We start from the raw sequence: 21,540 nt of genomic DNA, 5'->3' as shown, positions 1-21,540 counted from the left end.
GAAACTTAAAAGGCTTTATTTTCAGCTGGGGGAAAACTGAGCAACTTCTTCAGAAAACGAATTTTCAGCTTTATTGATGAACCAACTGAACTCAAAGATGAGGTGACCTGGCTGGGTGACACTGCTAGTTAGAGAGGTGTAGGTAGGGCCGCCTCAGGCAATCCCTTCTCTACCTCGCCTATGTGTGTGCACAGGTGTGGACCGAAGGCACTATAGACAAAGAACGAATCCAGGCTGCCTTTGGTTTCACACACCAACACATCCCTAGAACGTAACCATGGAGAAAATCTTTCTAAAAATGAAATGACTTTGCCCTAGGTACTTGTTTCTTCTATGAATGAGAATCCCCCAGACCAAGTACAGTTTTTATGTTATTCCACAATAATGACCAACAGATTATTTTCCATATTCTGCACCTGATCGGTCATGTTCAGTGTTTGGTGATCATCATTTTTCCCACTTGACAATTTGTCCATAAGATAATTTTTATATTATCTTTAACACAGATAATTTTTGGTTCCAAAATAGTCTTTAAAATATTGTAGGTTCTCTGATCTGGTTTTTCCTGTGCCTCTTCATTCTCTGTGGTCTAAAACTGACCTTGGGATTTGGTTACATTTCCCTATATATTTTGAAAAATGACAGTTGTTATTTTCCATCCAGCTGGCGCCCACTCATGGTGCCTCCATGTTCAACGAGACAAAGCGTCCCTTGGCCTGCCGGGTGCCAGCACCTTTGTGAGTGCCACCGTTGTGCCAGTCCTTCTCTGAGCGTTTGTGTTTCAGAGGGAACCAGGGTGCCTTTCTTTAGTGGTGATCTTTCCAAATGACGCGCAGCACAGTGACTGACAGGGTTCTCACGGGAGTGTTAGTTTTTTCAGAAGTAGATCTCCAGGCCTTGCTTCCAAGTTTCTCTCAGTCTGTAAGGTCTCCTGAAGCCTGTCCATCATGGGTGACCCTGTTGCCATTAGCAACAAGGGTGCCATGGTTACCAGAATCAAAGCAATATGTACCTGCCACAGGATGCCAGACCGACAGCTGCACTATACCCCGCTGCTGTTGAGGGATTCGGGCTCATTCCAGCCAGCCAGGGCTTCTGAGAGTGGATCTCCACGGGAGCGGACAGCTGTATCTTTCTTCAGAGGAGACCCTGGAAGGTTGAAACTGCTGAACTTTCCGTTAAAGGCCGGACTCGCACTCCACTATGCCTCCAGGGCTCGCTGTATCCACAGATGTGTGACTCCGTGTTCCAAGAGGAATACAAGCTACTTTTTTATGTGATCTCTTCCTCTTAATAAGTCGAGAGCCTCTTCTGAAGCAAATCTTGACATTTTGAGTCTGATTGATTTGTTGTATGTCCTCACATAGTTTTTCCTTCACCTTTGGAGATGGATGGTTGAGTCTTATCACCAACTCAACCCCAAAGTATGCAATATATTCTCTCTATCTATATATAGATATATATCTATATCTATCTATACATAGATAGATATAGATAGAGAATGTATATATATATAAATCTTTAATCTTGGGTAAGGTTGGTGTTTATATACCTTGCTCACTGTCTTGCTTTCTATGGGCATTTTATTTCATTGCTATCCACTATTTATATTTACATTCCACATTTTCCGTCAAACTCGTTCTTCAAAGAGATTTTTACCTGTGGCAAACCACATTTTGGATTTGAATTCTCACGCCCCAGAGTTCTGCTGGATGAGGACATGGATACATGGGTGTAGGTCTTTCCATCCTGTCGCTGGACAGGGCAGGTCCCTTCCAGCTTCTCCTTTACTGGGAAAAACATAACTCTAACCCTTCCCCTTGCTTCCGTCCTCTGCCTAGTCTACATTTGTCACGTCCTCTTCTCCTTAGAAGGTTTAAAAAAATGCTTCCTCACTTTTGGAATAATATTCCCTTTATTAATTTGCCATGAAAAATCACCAGAGAACAGATAATCCCACCCGGGGCCAGACTTCAGACATTTACTCTGATTCGCTGCAATAGTCTTGCACTGCAGACCTTGTTTCCCCGTTGTACAAATGAGGAAACTGAAGAGGGGAGAGGGGCCTGGGGATCCTGACCCCAGGTTCACATTAGAATCCCCCGGGAGCTTTCAGAAACTGATACCCAGACCCCGGGCCCAAAAGTACTCACTTGTTTGGTTGAGCCTAGCAGGTAAGCACTGAAAAGTTTCTAAAATCTCTGTGTGAGTTAATAAGCAACCAGATGTGAAAGCCATTGACTCGCTCACTTGTCCCAAGACCCCAGACACGCGTTTGAGCCTTCGAGAAAAGGAAATGACATCTTACTTATTCTTGGTAACAGAGGGAATGAATGAGTTTGGCTTAAATTCTCGAATGTAGTAGAATTCGCCTCAGCTTCTCACCTTGCTCTCACTTCCATCCATTAGATGCCGATTCAGCAACCCACCAGGAGAGGGTAGCTCTATCCCTGCGAGTTTCCGAGACTGTACTTGGTTAAGGTGGCTTCCAACTGCTGGCTTTGCTGTTGGCGGCCCAACACCACCCTAGGCCACCTGGGCTTAATTTTGTGCACCAAGTGGTCCCATGGAAACCCACAGTCCGATGCTGCTGGGATTGCTTAACATCCATGTAGTCATTGCCCAATCAGGCATTGTGCAGTTGGGAGCTGTAAAAGGGCGTAGGCTGTAAAGAGGCACCCAGAGAAAGCCCTCATGCACAATCCCTTTCTCACAGGGCTCCAACAAGGCGAGGCATGTGAGCCATGTGCTGTCAAACCAAAGCCCGCACACAATTCACTTAACTTCCGGAAAGTTTCATAATCAGAATGAAATCTGCCAGTAAAAACATCATTGAAAATATTAAACATACGGCATTAGCTAATATTGCCTCTGGGCAGGCAGGAGGCAACGAAAATTATAACCTCCAAAGAAAACATTGCATTCGTGTCTATGGTGTTGGCCGCCCCCTGCTGGCATGTGTGTGTACTGCCCACTTCTGTCCACATTGCTTGACCGTTTTATGGCAAGTTGCATTGACTTTTCTTTGGTGGTATGGATTCATTCTAGAATACTCACTTTGATATATCCTGGTTGGTACTCCTAAGTGGTTGGTGATCATGTGGCTTATATCATGTGGAATATGAACAACAAAAATCTGTAGGCTATTGAACTGAGTCAATTCCGACTCAGTGTCACTATGGGAGAGTCCATCTGCCCCTTTGTGGCTCCGAGACTTTACATCTTTACAGCAGACAGACAGCCTCATCTTTCTCTGGCTTAGTAGCTGTTGGGTTTAAACCGCTGTCCAGCTGATCCACTCATGGTGCCCCCGTGGGGCAGAGGAGAGCTGCGCTTCTTTAGGGGCTGCAGTGGCTGGTTCTCTCGGGTGTCAAGCGTCAGGCCATCTCTGTGTGGACTCAGAGCCCCTGCCTTTCACTCCTGTGGTGGAAAAGCAAGCTGCATGTAGCGTCCAGTCCTTCTGTATTTCCTAGCCTGTCGGGTTTTTCGCGTATTTCTCCCTGCTGTGAATTCATCGTCTTCCCTTGCTGGCCATCCTGGGCTCCTGCAGCTCACTTCTGGTGGAGCCCAGCTTTTGGCGGCGTGCCGGCAGCCCCTCTGAGACGTGCCGTAGACTTGTTTAGCCTGGGTCACAGTGGCGGTCACACGCACTCAATTTGCAGCCCCACTAAGGGTGACTATGATTCGTCATTCTCAGTCTCCGTGCGCTTGCTCCGCACCGCACCGCGCCTCAGAGGGTTGCTTGGATGGCTCATTTGCATTGTCTTCCTTAGAGAACCAGAAGGCTGACCCAGATACGCTACTGAGATGGAGGAGGTGTTATCCAAGGCATTTGTTAAGGTGGTTTTCTTCAAAAGTACACATTAAGATTACAATATCTTACTTGGTTGAGGATGATTGATTATATGGTGTAGACCCAACTATTTTTCTTAAAAATACATATCAACCAGCTTTTATTTTACAAACCCCAATAAGTTGAAAAGTCTCCAAAGTAACTAAAAAAAGAAATGTTCTTCAGAAGAGGAGGAAAATCACACCATCATCGTCTTACTTTTTTTTTTTTTGTAAATTGGGTGGGGGCTTACATTTCAGATCATCAACTTGTTCTCAACTGTTTAAACTGCTAATCCAGCTCTCTAATCACTGACCTCTCACCCGTCTTCTTATTCTGACATTTAACATTTAAAATGGAAACACTAAGAATTGCAGTATGCCAAGACACCTCTACGTGGTTTTGATTTCTAAAATGAGTTTGAGGCTCCAAAGTTCTTATAGGCTCCACCCCTCGCCCCCACCCCGCCTATGCCTGTATGCTGCCAGTCTTAAGGGCCAGAGCCCCAAGCGCAATAGGACGTAACATAGCTCCCTGGTCCACCCTTGTATGTGTGAAAAATCGGCAGCCGTAATAGGATAAAAGGAAAACTGAGAACTCAAATGTAAGTCCCTGTTATCACCCTAAAATACGTAGCCCTTGTTTTTATCACTCTGCCATCGGGAAGTCCTTGTACATCTTTTTGGCTGGTCTTCGGTCATCCGCCACAGATGTAGCACCTTCCGTGTTCTCTGGAACAGGAAACTGATTGTTTCCGCAGGAGAAATGCTGTTAATCACAGTTCCTGTAATTCTAAGGAACTAGCGCCCGTGAGGAGCTCATAAGCTGCCCTTCATCTTGCCTGCCTTTCTAAAAGGAGTCTTCGCCCATTTCTAAAAGACCTACCTTTTGTTTGGGGTTTGTAGTTGTTGTTAACAATTTGGGGCAAATAAGTAACATATCATACAATTGAACAGTTCAATCATATAAAAAGAATTGTACCATCATCATCACAATACATTCAAGAACATTTTCTTCTTTCCTTTACTCATTGTTATTAGCGTGCTCCTCATTTCTTCCCCCCTCCCCCACCAGCCATACCCTCCAAAAACCATTCATCAAGGCACTATCTCTATAAATCCTGGATTTCATATACAGGAAAACATGCAAAACATAAATAAAACCAGCAACAATAACAAAGTGAAACGAAATAAACACTGTAATCAAAAATAAAGCAGAAAATACTAAAACCCAGAAACAATTTAAAATGGGTCAAAAGGCAGAGCAAAATGATGCAGTGTTAAATTTTAACCGTACCGCATCTGCAGTAACCACGTTCCAACATCCTCTGCATGACAACCAGGCTTTTCTCATCCCTGTGACAGACTTTACTCTTTGGGCACGCTGTCTAAAACACGATTCCAACCAAACCCAGACTCACCGCCACGGAGGCGCTGCTGACTCATAGCGACCATACTGGACAGGGTAGAACCGCCTCAGTGAGTTTCTGAGACTGTGACTCCTTAGGGAAGTTGAAAGCCCATCTTTCTCCTGAGTCAGGAGAGGCTGCTAGTTTCACACTGTGCATCGTGCTGATTACAGCCCAACTCCTCCGAGCACTCGAGGATGCGTGCCCCACCCCCCCACCCCGCAAGTAAAAAGGAAGTAGCATCTCTCGGCATGTAACCCAGACAGGTGAAAAGCAGCAACAACAGGGTTATGGTTGTGCATTTTTAATGAGTAAAAACATTCTTATTTCTTTAATTTTTCTTTAAGACCAATTATTCGAATTTATTGGAAGGCCTGTGGAACACGTGATGGAAATGAACACTGGAAATAGAAGCAGTGGCGAAGAGCCTGGAAAACTTCCAATGAGGCCATGAACCCCTTCTTGTAGTTGGCTGGCTGCCACTGGAAATTTAGTCTGTTAGTCTACACCACCAGTAGAAATTAAAGATAAAACTAAATTCACTGCCATCGGGTTGATTCCAACTCATAGCAACCCGTTAGGGCAGAGGAGAACCGCTTCTAAGGCTGTAAATCTTTACATGAGCAGGCAGCCTCATCTTTGCCTTACAGAGTGGCTGCTGGATTCAAACTTCTGACTTTGCTGTTCGCAGCTCACTGTGTAACAGTCTGCCCCCAAACGTTGCAACTTTTTTTCCCCTCCAAATTTGTTCCCCTTTACTTCATTTATTTATTTATTTATTTATTTTTAAATCATTTTATTAGGGGCTCATACAATCCATACACACATCAATTGTGTCAAGCACATTTGTACATTCATTGCCCTTATCATTCTCAAAACATCTGCTCTCCACTTAGGCTCCTTGCATCAGCTCCTCATTTTTCCCTCCCTCCCCGCTTACCCCTCCCTCGTGAAGCCTAGATAATTAGTAAATTATTGTTTTGCTATATCTTGCACTGTCCGGTCTTCCTTTACCCACTTTTCTGTTGTCTGTCCCCTAGGGAGGAGGTCACATGCAGATCCTGTCATCGGTTCCCTCTTTCCAACCCACTCTCCCTCTACCCTCCCAGTGTCACCACTCCCACCACTGGTCCTGAAGGGATCATCTGCCCTGGATTCTCTGTCAAATGCCGCAAATGTAATAGAGCCTAAATACAGAACGCTTCAAAGATAGTCAGCTCTCTCTACACAGGACTGGATGCTATAAGGTTTTCACGGTCAGTTTTTCAGAAATAGGTGACCAGGCTTTATGTCCAAAGTTCCTCTGGGCAGACTCAACCCTGCAACTGAGCACATTAGCCAGTCGGGCCTCCATATGCTGCTTTAGCATAGTCTTAGCATAAGCTTTCCCTGTTGAGTAGAATTTCTTTTGTTCTGTAGAGTTACATAATTACTTGGGATGAACAAAGAAAACCATTCGTTTAAATCTGAGTAGACCTGCCTTGCAGCCAGTGGAAGGTGCTACATGAAGCCTCTTTATATTTTACAGTATTTGGACGACCTCAGAGAAATTTGGAATCTGTAGACCCACAGTTTACAATTCGGAGGAAAATGGAACAGATGAGAGAAGAAAAAGAACTGGTGGACCAACTCCGTGAGGTACCCCCAAATATTACATAACTAACAGTTTGCAGAATTCAAGCAACATTGCATAGACACACACATATACATATATATGCATGTGTGCTTTAGAAACATCTATAGGTTACTTACTGATTTTTGATATTGGGCAATTCACTTCTTATCCCTCAACTTTAATTTTTTTATCTATTAAAAATGAGTTCCAGTCTACCTAAAGGGGCTTTGAAAGGAATAATATCAGTAAATGCCTGATACATTATGTATAAATGTTAGCATTATTGCCATTCATTTCTGTTTTAAAATAATACAGCATCTCATGTTTGTGGTGATTGTTGGGCGCTTTGCATCAGATTTTGACTCACAGTGATCCTGTGTGACCCAGTACAAGTGTACACAGTACACAGAACACCCACCATGGGGTGCCCTCAGCAGGCACGGGCGGCCATGGCTCCTGTTTACGGAGCAGCGTGGAGGGATTAGATCACCAACCTTTCGGTTACCAGCCATGATCCACTGTTGATGCACCCTGCTACTAATTTACCTCATCATAATATCTCTTTCATTATCAGTGGTTTTGATGTAGTCTCACTTTGTCCTCCCCATGGGTCAGAAGCTCTCTTACCCGGGTAGGGTCCCTTGTGATGAGTGCTCTAGAAGATTGTAGGTTTGGTGACAACAGGGACAACGACTGTCTTGTTCCTTTTAGATTTCTATCGCAGCAGAGCTCCTGATAACATTGTGGTTAGTATTTGTCTCCCTGGTAACCTATGCATCTCCTTGAAAGGTCCCGGGGCCAACATGCCAAGGAAGAAACATGGGGGGTGATTATTTCTGGCAGCTCATTAGAAACTGCTGCATTCTTTAGGTCTAAATAAAGGGGTGATCGCTGAGAACTAGAAGAATATTAACAAACAAAGTGAAAACTCTTCCTGGAAGAGCCCCAATGTATGCTACTTCGTCCTGTCTCACAAGCAAGTGGTATTCGTGGCGGCGCTGGGCGGGCAGTATTCTAGGTGAGGCTTTCTAGGAAAGAACATGAGCTCCGTGCCTACAGAAGAGATGCAAGCGTAGTGCAGATGTGGTATGAGTTGGGGGGTGCCAGCCCCACAGCACTAATCATGGGTCCAATAAGCACAGTTGTATGGTTGAGATGTATGTATATTAAAGTCATCGAAAGCATGAGCGATAGAGATACTACAATAATGCAGTCAGACACATTTCATGGTAGCATTGCTCACCTCAGCCCCACTTGGTCCACGTGGAGAGAGGGGGAAGGGAAGGAGGACAAGGGAAAAGGGAACAGGGAGAGAGGACAGGAGATGAGAGGGGGGAGAGATCAGAGACCAGTGAGAGAGCCCTCTCTCTTGCTAACCCAGGCCTACATACCTCTTGGGGGCGTGCAAGCCCACTGATTACAGGTGAAGACCTACGTCACAGGAAGGGGTTGCACTATAGGTTATACAGCAGTGAGAGGGGACAATCTAGGGACATACCAAGAATTAGGAAGACGACCACTTCAATGAGAAAAATTGATGGATTATAGTACCAAGGTAGAGATGTTAGAATTAGCTGACAAGGATTTCAAAGCAACTCTGATTCAAATGGCCTCAAAGAGGGATTGTGAACATGGACCAAAATGAATTGAGAAAGCTATTACGATGCCGGACAGAATGGTAGTACTCAAAACAATGGGACAAAAAGCCTGGGGGTCACCTCAATGGGACAGAGGGAGCAAGCGTGCACTCCTCTGGAGCACACCCATGTTACCCAGTCAGACCAACAGACAGTGCCGGGGACCAACGGGACTCGAACAGTCTATCTGCTGTTCATGCCTCCAGATTACAGAAGGAGGAAGAACTAGACCTGAGAAAGTAATTAGAGACATGATAGCTGAAACGTCGCAGAGTAAGCAAGAGACAGTATACACCTATAAATTCAAGGAGGTGTGTGAGCTTCCAACAGAATGATCTTTAAAAATTCACACCAGCATATAGCAAATCATACTTCTGGAAAATGAACAAAAAGGAAACCAAAAAAAATCTATATACAACAAGGAAAAAAAAGATGAGACTTATATGGGAAAAACTATTTTCATAGAGGTAAGCCCCTGGCACTGAGTCACGGCAACCCCATAGGAAAGAGTCAAACTGCTCCTCCCGGTATCTGAGATGGTAACTCTACAAAAGTAACCAGCCTCATCTTTCTCCTACACAGTATCTGGGTGTGTTTGAACTGCCGACCTGACACCTTAACCAAAGGATAGGCTTTTGAGGAAATGATGTGGGAGTCATGTCTCGCCTCCTTTGACTCCACAAGGGGAAAGGAGAATCCAGCTCTACATCTGCCCGAAGGTGATTCCTATGAGGCTGAGGTCAGACACGCCTCCACCCTCCTGCTTCCTTTGACCCAATCTGTGACCAGCCACCCCTTCCACAATGCTCTGCTTCAATGTTGGGGTCCACAGTCCATCGCAGTAGCCACACAGAACTCACGGATAATACTCAAGATTATGGGGATGAATAGCAGAGTTAACAGATTACAGATGAAGATCAGAAAAACTTCAAGGATACAGTACTTTTGTCGGCAACAATGATTCTTCTCAGCCAGGCAGGGAGGCACATCTCTCTGGCCCTTGGCCTCTTCCTTGTTAAGACAAGTGTTACAAATAACAACAAAGAAAAAAAGAGAGCAGATACAAACGGAAGCCGAATGGCACTACAGAACCTCAGGAATGAGAGAAAGTAATAAGGGAATGCTACCAGCAGCTGAGATGACATGGACCTCTTCCTTAGAAAACTCACTCAATACGCACCACAACTCACCCAATATGAAAGAGATCATTTCAACAGCTCTATAACTGTGCAGCTGCCAGCAACAATAAACGGTAAGGAAGTGCGAGTCATATCTTAAAAGTTAACACAAAAGAAAATCTTCAGCTCTAATTGGTAAGGAAGAAAGGTAAAATAAAAGGGCAGACGAGTCAGACAGGAAGAAAGCAAGCGCATTGTGTTTGCAGAAGAAGTGATGGTCTGTGTAGCAACTCCCAGAGAGTCTACCTGTCCCTGAGAACCTTCTAGCATTATTCAGTGAGATAACTGAGGTCACAAGATAAAAGATAAACATGCACAAATCCATTTTATTGCAATGAACATACGGATATCAAAGTTAAAAATACCCTGCCAATTCTGATTGCTGAAAGGAAAATAAAAAGTGCTTGGTATAAATCTAGTTTTATATCTACAAGACTTAAAACATGCAGGGGCCACCCAGCGCTAAGGAAAGAAATTAAAGACCTAAGTGAACGGAAGACTGTGTCCGTGGATTGAAATGCGTAACAGAGTGAAGAAGGCGTTTCTAAATCAATGAACATGCTTAAAGCGATTCCTTCCAAGATTCCAGCTAGATCTTCAGGAGCTATAGACAAGACTCGTGTAAAATTCCCGTGACGAGACAAATGAACTAGAATAGCTCAAAGCTTTTGGAAAGGAGCGAGGACAGGATTCAGTCTCATTGTCAGATTCATTGTGGACAGGGATCGATGCCTAGATCAGTGGAATATTTCCAAGAACCCGGGAAAAGATGGACCCGAATACAGTCCGCTGAATGCAAGCAAAGTGCCCCAGTCTCAGTGGAGCAGCGATGGCCTCTCAGTAAAGGTGCAGCAGCCACTTGACGTCCATAGACCAAAAGACAGTAGCCTGGCATGCATCTCGTAGTATACAGAAATTAACTCAAAGTGGACCACCCACCTAAATGCAATTTATAAAACTAGAAAATAATAATTTAAAAAGTTTCAGCATCTAAGCTCCAGACCAGTGGTTCTCAACTTGTGGGTCATGACCCCTTTGGGTGTCAAACGACCCTTTCACAGGGGTCACCCGATTCATAACAGTAACAAAATTACAGCTATGAAGTAGCAACGAAAATAATTTTATGGTGGGGGGGGGTGTCACCACAACTCAAGGAACTGTATTAAAGGGTCGCGGCATTGAGAACCACTGCTCTAGACAAAGAGCCCTGAGACTGGATGCAGAAACCATGATCCCAAAAGGAAATATTGATTAGCGTTCATAAACATTTAAAACCTTAAAATGAAGGAAACAACAGAAAATGCAGCTGCTGAGGTTGCTGATGTAGAACCGTTTCTTGGTTGGGAGCTTTAGCATCATAGCTTCATGAAACACTCCCTTCTGGTAAGAGGCCTCCTTTGTTCCAGTGCTTCTGTTGTTCTGTAGCGCCTGGCCTCGGAAGAGCCAAGCAGCTGTCCACGGTGGAACAGCTGTTTCCATTCACCTGACACAATAGAGGGAGGAAGCGAGTCAGGAAGAGAATGAGGCGACGTGGCTAAGTCTAGCCTTTATGAAGATCTGGATGGCATCTGGCTCCCATTTCTTCATGTTCTTATCAAAGTTTCTATAGGAAAAGTCTATCAAAAGTATGAGAATTTAAAATTCTCCTGGATTCCAGCCTTCTGCAGTAATTGAGGCTGGGGAAGCCCTGAAACTCACTCTGAGATTATCTTTAAATCCTAAATCGTCAAGCCCAAACATCCCGTGAAGCCATCTTCTCTCGTACTGCCATCAAGTGGAAGCTGACTCCAAGCAGCCCCGCTGTGGGTCTCCAAGACTTAGCTGTTTGCGAGAGTAAAGAGCCCCGTCTTCCTGTTCCAGAGCTTCTGGTGGTTTCCAGCTGTGAAGTGTGCCCAGTGTGTAACTGCTGCATCCCCGGTGCTCCTGAAGCCTTCTCCGTAGATTCCAGCATGATCCCACGTGACAGAGTTTTCTTGGCTATAATCTATGGAAGCAGATCTCCAATCTGCCTCCCATGGAACCATGAAGCAGGTTCAAACACCAACCTTTCCCTTAGCAGCCAGATGCTTACCCCTTGTGCCCAGAGGCTCCGCATCAGCTGTCTGTAGATGGACAATAAGTGCCTGGCAAGGCGTTTGCTACAGGTGTCATGAGGGAAATACTAGTTAATGCCCAAAACGGCTGGGAGACGACTGTCAGAATGATGAGGATTTACAAAGAAGTGGTGAGAACGAGGAACACTCAGACATTGCTGGCGAAGGTAAGCAGGTGAAATGAAATAGAACAGAAATGCTCACGCCAGCTGCTTTTGAATCTCCCCAAACTGGAAGGACCCCCAACCCCCTTCACCTGTGGTGTGTAGGTCAGCTGAGTAAATCTGCAGAGACTTAAGCGCTTATGTGACCTCCTTGACACGACAAAATGACAGAAGGAGAAAAGCCAGGGAGTGATGACAAGAGTGGACGTGCGGCTGGCCGTGAAAGGCCAGCATGGAGGCCCTTACGGCCTTGGAAATGTCGATATCGTGCTTGTGTAGGATCCTCTTGGTGATGTTACACTGCGGTGCAAACAGCCAAAGTGCCTGCCTGTTACCCCAAATGTTCGAAGTTGGAGTCTACCCAGAGACCCCTCAGAAGATTGACCTGGTGGTTTTATTTGTAAACAAACAAGAAGCCCTAGCCATTAAAAGCCCCATGGAGAATGGAAAATCATTTCTTTTGACATACCCCAGGGTCGCATCGGCTTACATCCACTCAGCAGCTGGTTTCTGGGTACGTGGATCTAACATGATGCAAACTGAAAAGCTTCCAAAATGAAGGGGAGAAATGTAAACTTCTGAGTCAAACGGTTTACCATAAAAGCATTTTTTAAAACCCTGTTTGCCAACAAAGGCAGGGGGCAGTAGGAATCCCATCACCATGAATGAGGGGAGCACGTGATGGGGACCCAATGCCCATCTGTAGACAGCTGGACATCCCTTGCAGAGGGGTAGTGGGGAGGAGATGAGTCACTCAGGGTTCAGTGTAGCAACAATGAAACTCACAACCTTCCTCTAGTTCTTGAACGCTTCCTTCCCCCCCCCAATTATCATGATCCCAATTCTACCTTGCGGACCTGGTTAGACCAGAGGATGCACAGCGGTGCAGTAGGGACCTGGAAACACAGGGAATCTAGGACGGATGAACCCCCCAGGACCAGCGGTGAGAGTGGCAACATCGGGAGGGAAGGGGGTGTAGAAAGGGAGACCTGATCTCAGGGATCTACATGTAAGCTCCTCTCTGGGGAATGGGCAACAGGAAGGTGGGTGAGGGGAGACGCCGGGCAGGGTAAGGTAAGATAAAATAATAATTTATTAACTATTAAGGGTCCATGAGGAAGGGGGAGTGGGGAGGGAGGGGGAGGGAGAAAAGGAAAATGAGCTGATTCCAGGAACCCGAGTGGAAGGTGAATTTTGAGAATGACGAGGGCAACGAATGTATAAGGGTGCTTTGCTCAATTGATGTATGTATGGATTGTGATGAGAGTTGTATGAGCCCCAATAAAATGATTTATTAAAAAAAAAACCAAAAAACCTATTTGCTCCCTGCAGCCTGCCCAAACTGGTTGGATGCGGTTTTCATTTGCCAGCTCATTCTCGTTTTGCAGCTCATAGCCAGGGTGGAGAAAACCGGAACCCAGGCAGTTATTCTAGGATTGATTTCATTCTACTAATTAAATGCTGTAGGCCCAACTGCTATTTTTTTTTTTCTTTAGCGACAGAGGGAGTTTTATGCAGACATTTTAGAAAGTATATCATGTTCAGCGTTTTCTGCCTTTTGCCTCCTAACTGCTCACAAAGACTCCGTTCTGATTCTCCCCACCAGAGCATCGAGATAAGACTCAAGGTCAGCCTGCATGAAGACCTGGGGGCAGCACTCATGGACGGGGTCGTCCTCTGCCATCTGGTAAACCACCTTCGCCCACGGTCCGTTGCAAGCATCCATGTGCCCTCCCCAGCAGTTGTAAGTAACACAGTGTAAAGGGAACTTCTCTCCACAGGGCAGACTCTGGTTAGGAGGCCTCTGGTATCACCAGGACCCTGTTCGAATCCTCTGTCCTGGGCTCCAAACAATTACTGCTAGAGCAAAAGGGGAAACGGAGGGAAGGAGACAACCAGATAGGTTTTCACTGTGGGAAAGGAGAATCCGTGCCAATAAATCTGTAAAGGACCGAGGGAAATACCTTCCTTTGAGTGCAAAGTAATTCCTAACTTTTAGAGTGTAGGAATATCTATCTATCTGTCTATCTATCTGTCTATCTATCTATGTACCTATCTCTCTCAGTGCCATCAAGTCGATGCTGACTCAAAGCACCCCTATAGGACAGGGTAGACCCACCCCTGTGAGCTTCCAAGACTGTAACCCTTTATAGGAGGAGAGGAGCAACTGGTGGTTATGAACTATGTACCTTTCAGACTACATCATGACTCACTTCCTCACAGTGAGTCCACAAACAGTGAGAAACTATCTCTTCAGAATGGGCTTTCTGAATGATCGCTAACTTCTTTTTCCTATACTCATCATTTGGGAGTTGGGGATCGCCTCAAAAAGATGCGGATACTATTGAAAATATCATTCATAACCTGTGAAGTCAGATGTTGGTTAGTCAGTCAGTCATCCAACAGACCCAGTACCACTCACTGTGCCCAGGGACACATTGTAGCGATTGGAGAGACTGGAAAGGGTAAGGATGGCAGAAACGCCATCACTGCCGTCAGAGTCCTCTTGTCTTCTGCAGGGAAGATAACCTCTGCCCAAGGGATAGTCAGTACTAAGCAGGTGACCATTAATTGCAGCCAAACGCATGATGACCCTATGTGTGTACCAGAATGGTGCTCCCTGGGGGTTTCGATGGCTGAGATTTTTCAGAATGAGATTGGCAGGTCTTTCTTTCAGGCACCTCTGGTGGACTTGGACCTCCAGTCTTTCAGTTATCAGCCAAGCACTTACCTATCTGTCCCACATCAGGATTCCCCATGGGGAAATCTTCCTGTATATCTAGAGCATGTTGGAAGCCAGAAGAGGGCTAGCTTCAGCCTTATGGTAATTCAGGTGAGGGTGAAAGAATTGGGCATGAGCTGATATTTGAAACAAAGTGTAGGTTTGAGACATGTGGAGACAAAAGAGAATCTTTCAGCAAAATTTGTTATGTGTTAGGAGAGGCCAAAAGGGGTAAGAGTTTAGAAATATGAGTTAATTGGCTTAGCTTAAAATCACAGGTGTATTTGTAAACTTTGTGACTCAGCACATTACTGAACCCCTCTTGAATTTCATTTGCGCTTCTCTGTCATGGTAAGACTCTTGTCAGGGTTACAAGGGATGCCATGTATTATGCATCATGATGGACATATTGGTATATAACCAGAAGCCATTATCATTGATTTTTATACACGAGTAAGTAAATTAAAACATTGTTTTCATAAATAGATTTCAGTTCACACATGCGAGGTTTATACCAAACAAAACATGTTGAAACGTGTTTTATTGATCAACAGATGACTGCAGACAAGTTCTCTCAGCAGCACACCTGTCTCGGTCTCATTAGAATGCCTTCCAAAAAAAAACAACAACAAAAAAAAACCGGTCCCACCAACATAGCAGCTTCTGAGAGCATCTGCTGGGTCAGACATTTCAAGGCAGTGAGGTCATCTCGGGAGGTCACGGCACCTCTTTGGGGAAATTCTAAAGGGATAATCTCCATAGATTTCCTTGACAGACAGAACAATCATGGTTGCAGAGTAGGAAGAATTTCAAAGAAGCTGAAAACTACATTAGTGAAAAAGTTCAGCAACGTTGCACCGAGGAATTTTTTCCCCTCATGACCAGGCACCTGCTCATTCTTCACAGATAGCAAGGACTGTCCTTGGAGGCATTTGGGAAACCTTCCCCCATCTAACCCTCAGGCCTGATCTTGTCCCTTATGCTGCTTTTCAGTCCCCAAACTCAAAGAAAATTAGAAAGGGACACAGATGTACTCTGTCAAGGATGCCAAAAGTGCGGTTTTAATGTGGTCTCTACCAGAGTGCAGAATTCTTTGAGAAAGGTTTAGAAAGGTGAAAACACCACCTGCAGAAAATATGGGATCTATTAGGAAACAATAGCTTCACATTTTGGTATTTAGTGTAAGAACGTTTTCTCTGATGTCTACCAATATTCTCTTGTACTTGGGTCCTATAAAATCAATTAACTTGACTTTATAGACATATATGGGACATTCCATTTAGCAACACCACAAAATTTATTATTTTTTACAGTGCACATGGAACGTTCTCTAGAAGTGGTCATATGTCTGGCCACAAAGCTACTCTCAATAAATGTAGTGAGTACAAAGCCTTGCAACAGTACAATGCATCTTCTCAGTTCAGAACACTTAAAATTAGAAATCAGTAATAGGAAAAAAGCAAGGTAAACGAAAGCGAAACATGGATACTGAGTAATGCCTTGTTTAAAAACCGAGTAATGATGAAGTAAATAAATAAATAAATAAATAAATTTCTCGAATCCCAAAAGAATGAAATCCAAATACCAAAATCTTGGGGACACAGCAAAAACAATTATCGAAGGTCAGTTTATAAGAAGCAACACACACCTCCAAAAAAAGAGAAAGAATTAAAAGCAGCACCTTAACTCAGTAACACTAGCAATCAGAAGGAAAGGTTGTTGAAAGAAAGGAAGTAATACATAAGAGCAAGAATAAATAAAACCAAAACAATATGAAATTATCAAGACAAGAACTTGTTCTTTAGTGAAAGCATTAATCAAACAGCAAATCTAATCAAGGAAAAAGGAGAAGCTGTCAATAATACAAATTTGGATACTGTGAAGAGCTTTACTCGCACCCCTATGAAAATCTCTAAAAAATGGATAAATTTCCAGCAACACATTACCAGCATGACCTAACATGGACCAAAGTAGACAATTTGAACAGACCCAAACAAAAGAAGAAACTGAACAGATCATTTGAAAAATTCCAACAACAATATAAAAGTCCTGGCCCACACAAGTAATATGGAAAATCTTATGAAACTTTCAGAGAATAGCTCGCAAAACTGGATATCCATTTGCAGAGTAATGAAACATGATCCATACCTCGTATTCATGCACAAGCACTGACTGAAGATGGAGTGAAGACCTAAATGGAAAAATTGAGACTATAAAACCCAGCAGATTAAAAAGTAGGGCACACGTAGGAGCCTTAACTTGTGACATAAATATTCTATCATATATAATAAAAATACGCAAAATAAGATAAACTAGGTGACTGGGACATCCTAAATATTAAGCACATGTATTTATCAAAAGACTTCGCCAAAATAAAACCTACACACTGGAAAAGAAGTTTAGCTATAGCATACCTGACAAAGACCTGACCTCTAAAATTTATAGGAATCTTCAGTACTTCCACATCGAAAAGACGATCCAATTAAGACATGGGTAGAGTACATGACACAATACTTCACCAAAGAAGGCATCCAGGCAGCCAACAAACATTAAAAAAAAAGTTCACAATCATCAATCATTAACCCATTACAACCGAGTGGATTCTGACTTAGAGCAACCCTGTAAGGCTCCCTGCAATTTCCAAGGCTATACATTCTTGAGAGCAGAAAACTTCATCTTTCTTCCTAGGAGCTTGTGGCTTTGAACCACTGACTGTGCGTGTAGCAGCCCATGTTTAACCCACTATAACACCAGGCCTCACAAGCTTTTCCCAACCCATTTCCATCAAGTTGATGCTAACCCACAGCGACCCACTGTAAGGTATCTGAAACTGTAGATCTCTATGGGAGAAGGCAGCCTCATCTTTATCCTGTGTAGTGGCTGATGGGTTTGAACCTCTGACCTTGCAGTTACCAACCCATTACCTAATCCACAGAGCCACTGGGCATCCTTTCAACCCTCAGAGAGATACAAATTAAAACAACAATGATTATCATCTTATCCTAGCCATGACTACAGAAAACAATGCTCATGAGACTGTAAGAGAATTAGAACACTCTTAGGTAGCTGGCAGGACTACAAAATGGTACAGCCCCTGTGATAAATATGATGCGTCCTTAAAAGTTGGAAATAAAAATGCTGTATGATCCCTCAGCCCCACTGCCTGTTATGTTCCCTAGAAAAAGAAGAGCCACAACACGAACAGATTTATATTTGTGTGTATATGAGTAGGCATATGGTACATACCCCAATCGAATATGCAATATTAAAGAATAATGAAGAATCTGAAAAACACCTCAGGACATAGATTAACCTGAAGGATATCCTACTGAGTGATTGAGTCAAAAAAGAAGAAATATTAGATGTGACCACTATTATAAATTCAAGCAGAGGTATACAATCAGAAACATTCCCTGATGATTACCAGGCATGGGAGTGGAAGGAAGAATAAATCACTAACTAGAGATTAGCAACATACGAACATGGGTGAAGACAGCATACAACAACATATAAGTAAGGGGAGCACAGCACCACGTGACCAATGGCAAAGGAGCACGTCTCCGATGCACAGGAGTAAGACTGCTCCTACATCCACAGTCCAGCAAGGATAATAATGGCAAACAGTATCCACCAAGAGATGCAGGTGAACATGCAAGATGAGGGAGAACAAATGAGAGTGTGCCCAGAAGTGTGCATGGGTTTGGCAGAGGAGATTATATATATATGTACATATATTATACAAATATATATATTATACAAATATATATATATATATATTTGTGTGTGGTGCAAATATGTCCAAGGACATTGTAGAGCACACAGGGAACAAAGTTCTGAAAACGTCTTACCTATCTCAAGCCACCTGGTGGGAATGGGAACTTATGACCACAGTCAATTGGCATAACACAAGGATAATGTTTTATATCCTACTTTGGTAAATAGCAACTGGGATCTTAAAAACTTGTGAGCAGTCATGTAAGATGCAAGTACTAGGCCCTCCTTATCTGGAGCCAAGAAAATCCAAGACTCAGGAAACAATTAGTTCAAAGGGCGAGTGGTCTACTCATCACAACCTCCCCTACATGAAGCCCTGAAGAAATAGATGGTGTCTGATTACCACTCCCAGGGACTGTGATCACAGTGAAAAGTTCTGGACAAAGAGGAAGGACATATATACATATTAACTTTATTTAATCTCAACATAATGTTAATATGTATATATTTCCTTCCATATACACATATACATACATACATACATACATACATACATACATACATACATACATACATACACAAAACAAGGACCGGGCTTCCTGGTCTGATAGAGACTAGTGGCTTTGGCCCTTAGATACCTTCCAAATGAGGATCAAGCCTCAGTCAAACACTTGAGAGGTCTCTACTGTGACTCATGCCGGGCAAAGTCTACTGAATGCACAGCCAACCAGAGTAGACCTAAAGACACCATTTGCTCCACAGCGAAGCGCACAAGGCAGGCAGGGGCAGGACAGAAGGACAAGTGGAAATGAGTCACCTGTAGAGGAAGGATAAGGTGTATTACACTGAGGGGACTTCAACCAGTGTCACACACACACACACACACACACACACACACACAAAACGTGACACTTGTCCAATGGGAGGCTAATTTGCTCTGACTCTTGAGCCCCCAATGATTAAAAAAAATCTACTTCTTAAGATAGCTTCTATTTTAATAATATGTTATTTTTACATCTTTGTATTTATAGCCCAAACTTAGCATGGCCAAATGCAGAAGAAACGTGGAGAACTTTTTGGAAGCATGCCGGAAACTGGGAGTCCCAGAGGTAACATCAAACTTAATTCAAGCATCAGAGTCTCAGGCACAGTTTGGTTTAACTTATGTACTTGAACGTTGCTGTGTATTCTTTGTCGTTTCATCCTTGCTGGAGGAATATATCCAGCTTTAACTTTTAAATTGTTCCACTGCAGCGTAATGCAAAGGACTCTGAGCAGGAAATTCCAATCTGAGGAAACAGAAAAGATAATTAAAGATTGAAATTGCCAATTAAAAAAATAACTCAACAGCTTCATTCTTTATTCAAGAGTAAAACTGACTTCGGGCCACAGTGAATCTTCGACTGAGCCCCACGGGGTAGGACCTGGAGCCCGTGGTCCAGCCCACCCCAAGCCTGGTCGAGCCATAGTCAGCTAGTAATTGTTCACCCTCCACTCCTTGTAGTTGCCGTGGGTGGGGTGTGCGGCTCAAACTAGAGCATCACTGAAAATATTGTAACCCGTGTTGTCATTCTCATCAGCCATTGTCATCAGTAAAAGTAACGTTTGTATGTTGCTTCGCAGTTCATTATTTGCCCTTACGTTTTCCACTTTAGCCTTCTGCGGTTGCCTCGCTTACAGTTTTCTGTATCGAGCTAACATCTGCAGTTTGCTACTTTTTCCCTCCCTTAAGATGGCTGATGTGGAACTTGACTTGGCTGTGGATAACGTAAAATGATTTCATAGTGAGACACAGGCCACTATTTCAGAGTTTGGCGCAGCAATTGCAAGTTGAGAAGTTTCCTATCCCTGCGATGAACAGAGGTGGGCATGTATGTTTATTCTGGTGTTTTATATCCTTCGTGACCACCCAGGGAGAAAGCGCCTAAACACCTGTGGTGACCTGGTCTCTGAAGGAATCATGACTGTCAGAAGTCAATTACTAACATAGCGAAAGGCTTGCTCCCTGCCTCCACTTCGCCTTCCAGCCTTCACTTCCCTCCTTTAAGCGTGGAGAGGAGCTGGACGCGGGATGTTATTTAAGAAAAGAGGATCGGGCAGGCATCTTCTGATCAGACCTGTGCAAACTCGGTTTGTAGAGGATGCGTGTTTGCATGATGGGCTACACGTGTGTAGGAGCAATGTCACATTCAACCATGTCATTCTCTGTGTCCGTCATGCCTGACGTTGTTGCAAGAAAGCTCGTGGAAAATTGAATTAAAAGATAAGGGAGTTTGCCCATGGACTTTTCGGAGTCTCTTTTCTTCATATGTGTTTATTTTATGCTGCAAACATATTCCTTGCTTCGAGTGTATGTGAAAGTACGTAATTGCCTTCTGCCAGAGACTAATCGACTTCCCATAGATGACTCACGCTGTCATCCAAGTTTCAGGGAATTCAGTGGGTTCTGTTGCAGACAACGCTGTCAAATTAGGAGCTCTCTCCCTTTGCTTTCTGCTTTTTTGTTTTTAATTCATCAGTGTTTTTTGGTTTTGCTTTGTTGTCGTGGCTGCTGTTTGGTTCGGTTGCCTGGCTTACAGAGATACAACATAAAATGAAAATACCCTACTTTGACTCTGAGTAAAAATTGGTAATGACTTATATGTGATCCAAGTGAAGGAACAGTCAGGGTGCTGGAAGCCACAGAGGGGGTGAATGCACCCTACTTGTACTATTAATGGGAGTCGCTGAATGGTGCACAGTTAACAGACGGGGCTACTACCTGGAATGTTGGTTCAAGTCCACCTAGAGGTGCCTTGGAAGAAAGGCCTACTGATCGACTTGTGAAAAATCAACTGTTATAAGAGCACAGTTGTGAGGTGTAACAGGTGCGTAGTCCTGCGTCAGGGTCAGCTCCGTGGCTACTGACACCAATGTTGTTCGTTGCCACCACGTCTCTTCTAGCACCTGGCGCCCACGTGTGCAGAGCCGAACACTTCCATGGGCGGAAGCAGGTGGCTGGGCCTGTCTTCCAGGTCCCTCTGGGTAGGTTGGAATCATAAACATTTCAGCCTGCCATGGCATTTAACTGTGTCACCACCCAGAGCCTCCCTGGTCGTGGTACGCATGCTGTACAGGATTAAATACTCCTGTGCCCTGATGTAAACTCCGGAGGCCACAGAATAGCTGCTGTTTACT

At 44.0% G+C, this 21,540-nt stretch overlaps 1 protein-coding gene across 2 annotated transcripts in view; it reads left to right on the top strand.

Annotated features, from left to right (window-relative positions):
- LRCH1 (leucine rich repeats and calponin homology domain containing 1) overlaps positions 1 to 21,540 on the top strand; it is a 240,645-nt gene that overhangs the window by 203,733 nt on the left and 15,372 nt on the right. For both annotated transcript variants that reach the window (XM_075533138.1, XM_075533137.1), the window contains 3 exons: positions 6,769 to 6,878; positions 13,534 to 13,671; positions 19,395 to 19,472. In XM_075533138.1, coding sequence (XP_075389253.1) covers positions 6,769 to 6,878; positions 13,534 to 13,671; positions 19,395 to 19,472 — 326 coding nt within the window. The remainder of the gene's footprint in view (positions 1 to 6,768; positions 6,879 to 13,533; positions 13,672 to 19,394; positions 19,473 to 21,540) is intronic.

This window comes from Tenrec ecaudatus, chromosome 15 (assembly GCF_050624435.1).
Source record: "Tenrec ecaudatus isolate mTenEca1 chromosome 15, mTenEca1.hap1, whole genome shotgun sequence".
Lineage (NCBI taxonomy): Eukaryota > Metazoa > Chordata > Mammalia > Afrosoricida > Tenrecidae > Tenrec > Tenrec ecaudatus.
The sequence above is the reverse complement of the archived record's forward strand: the minus strand, read 5'-3'. Positions and strand labels throughout refer to the sequence as shown.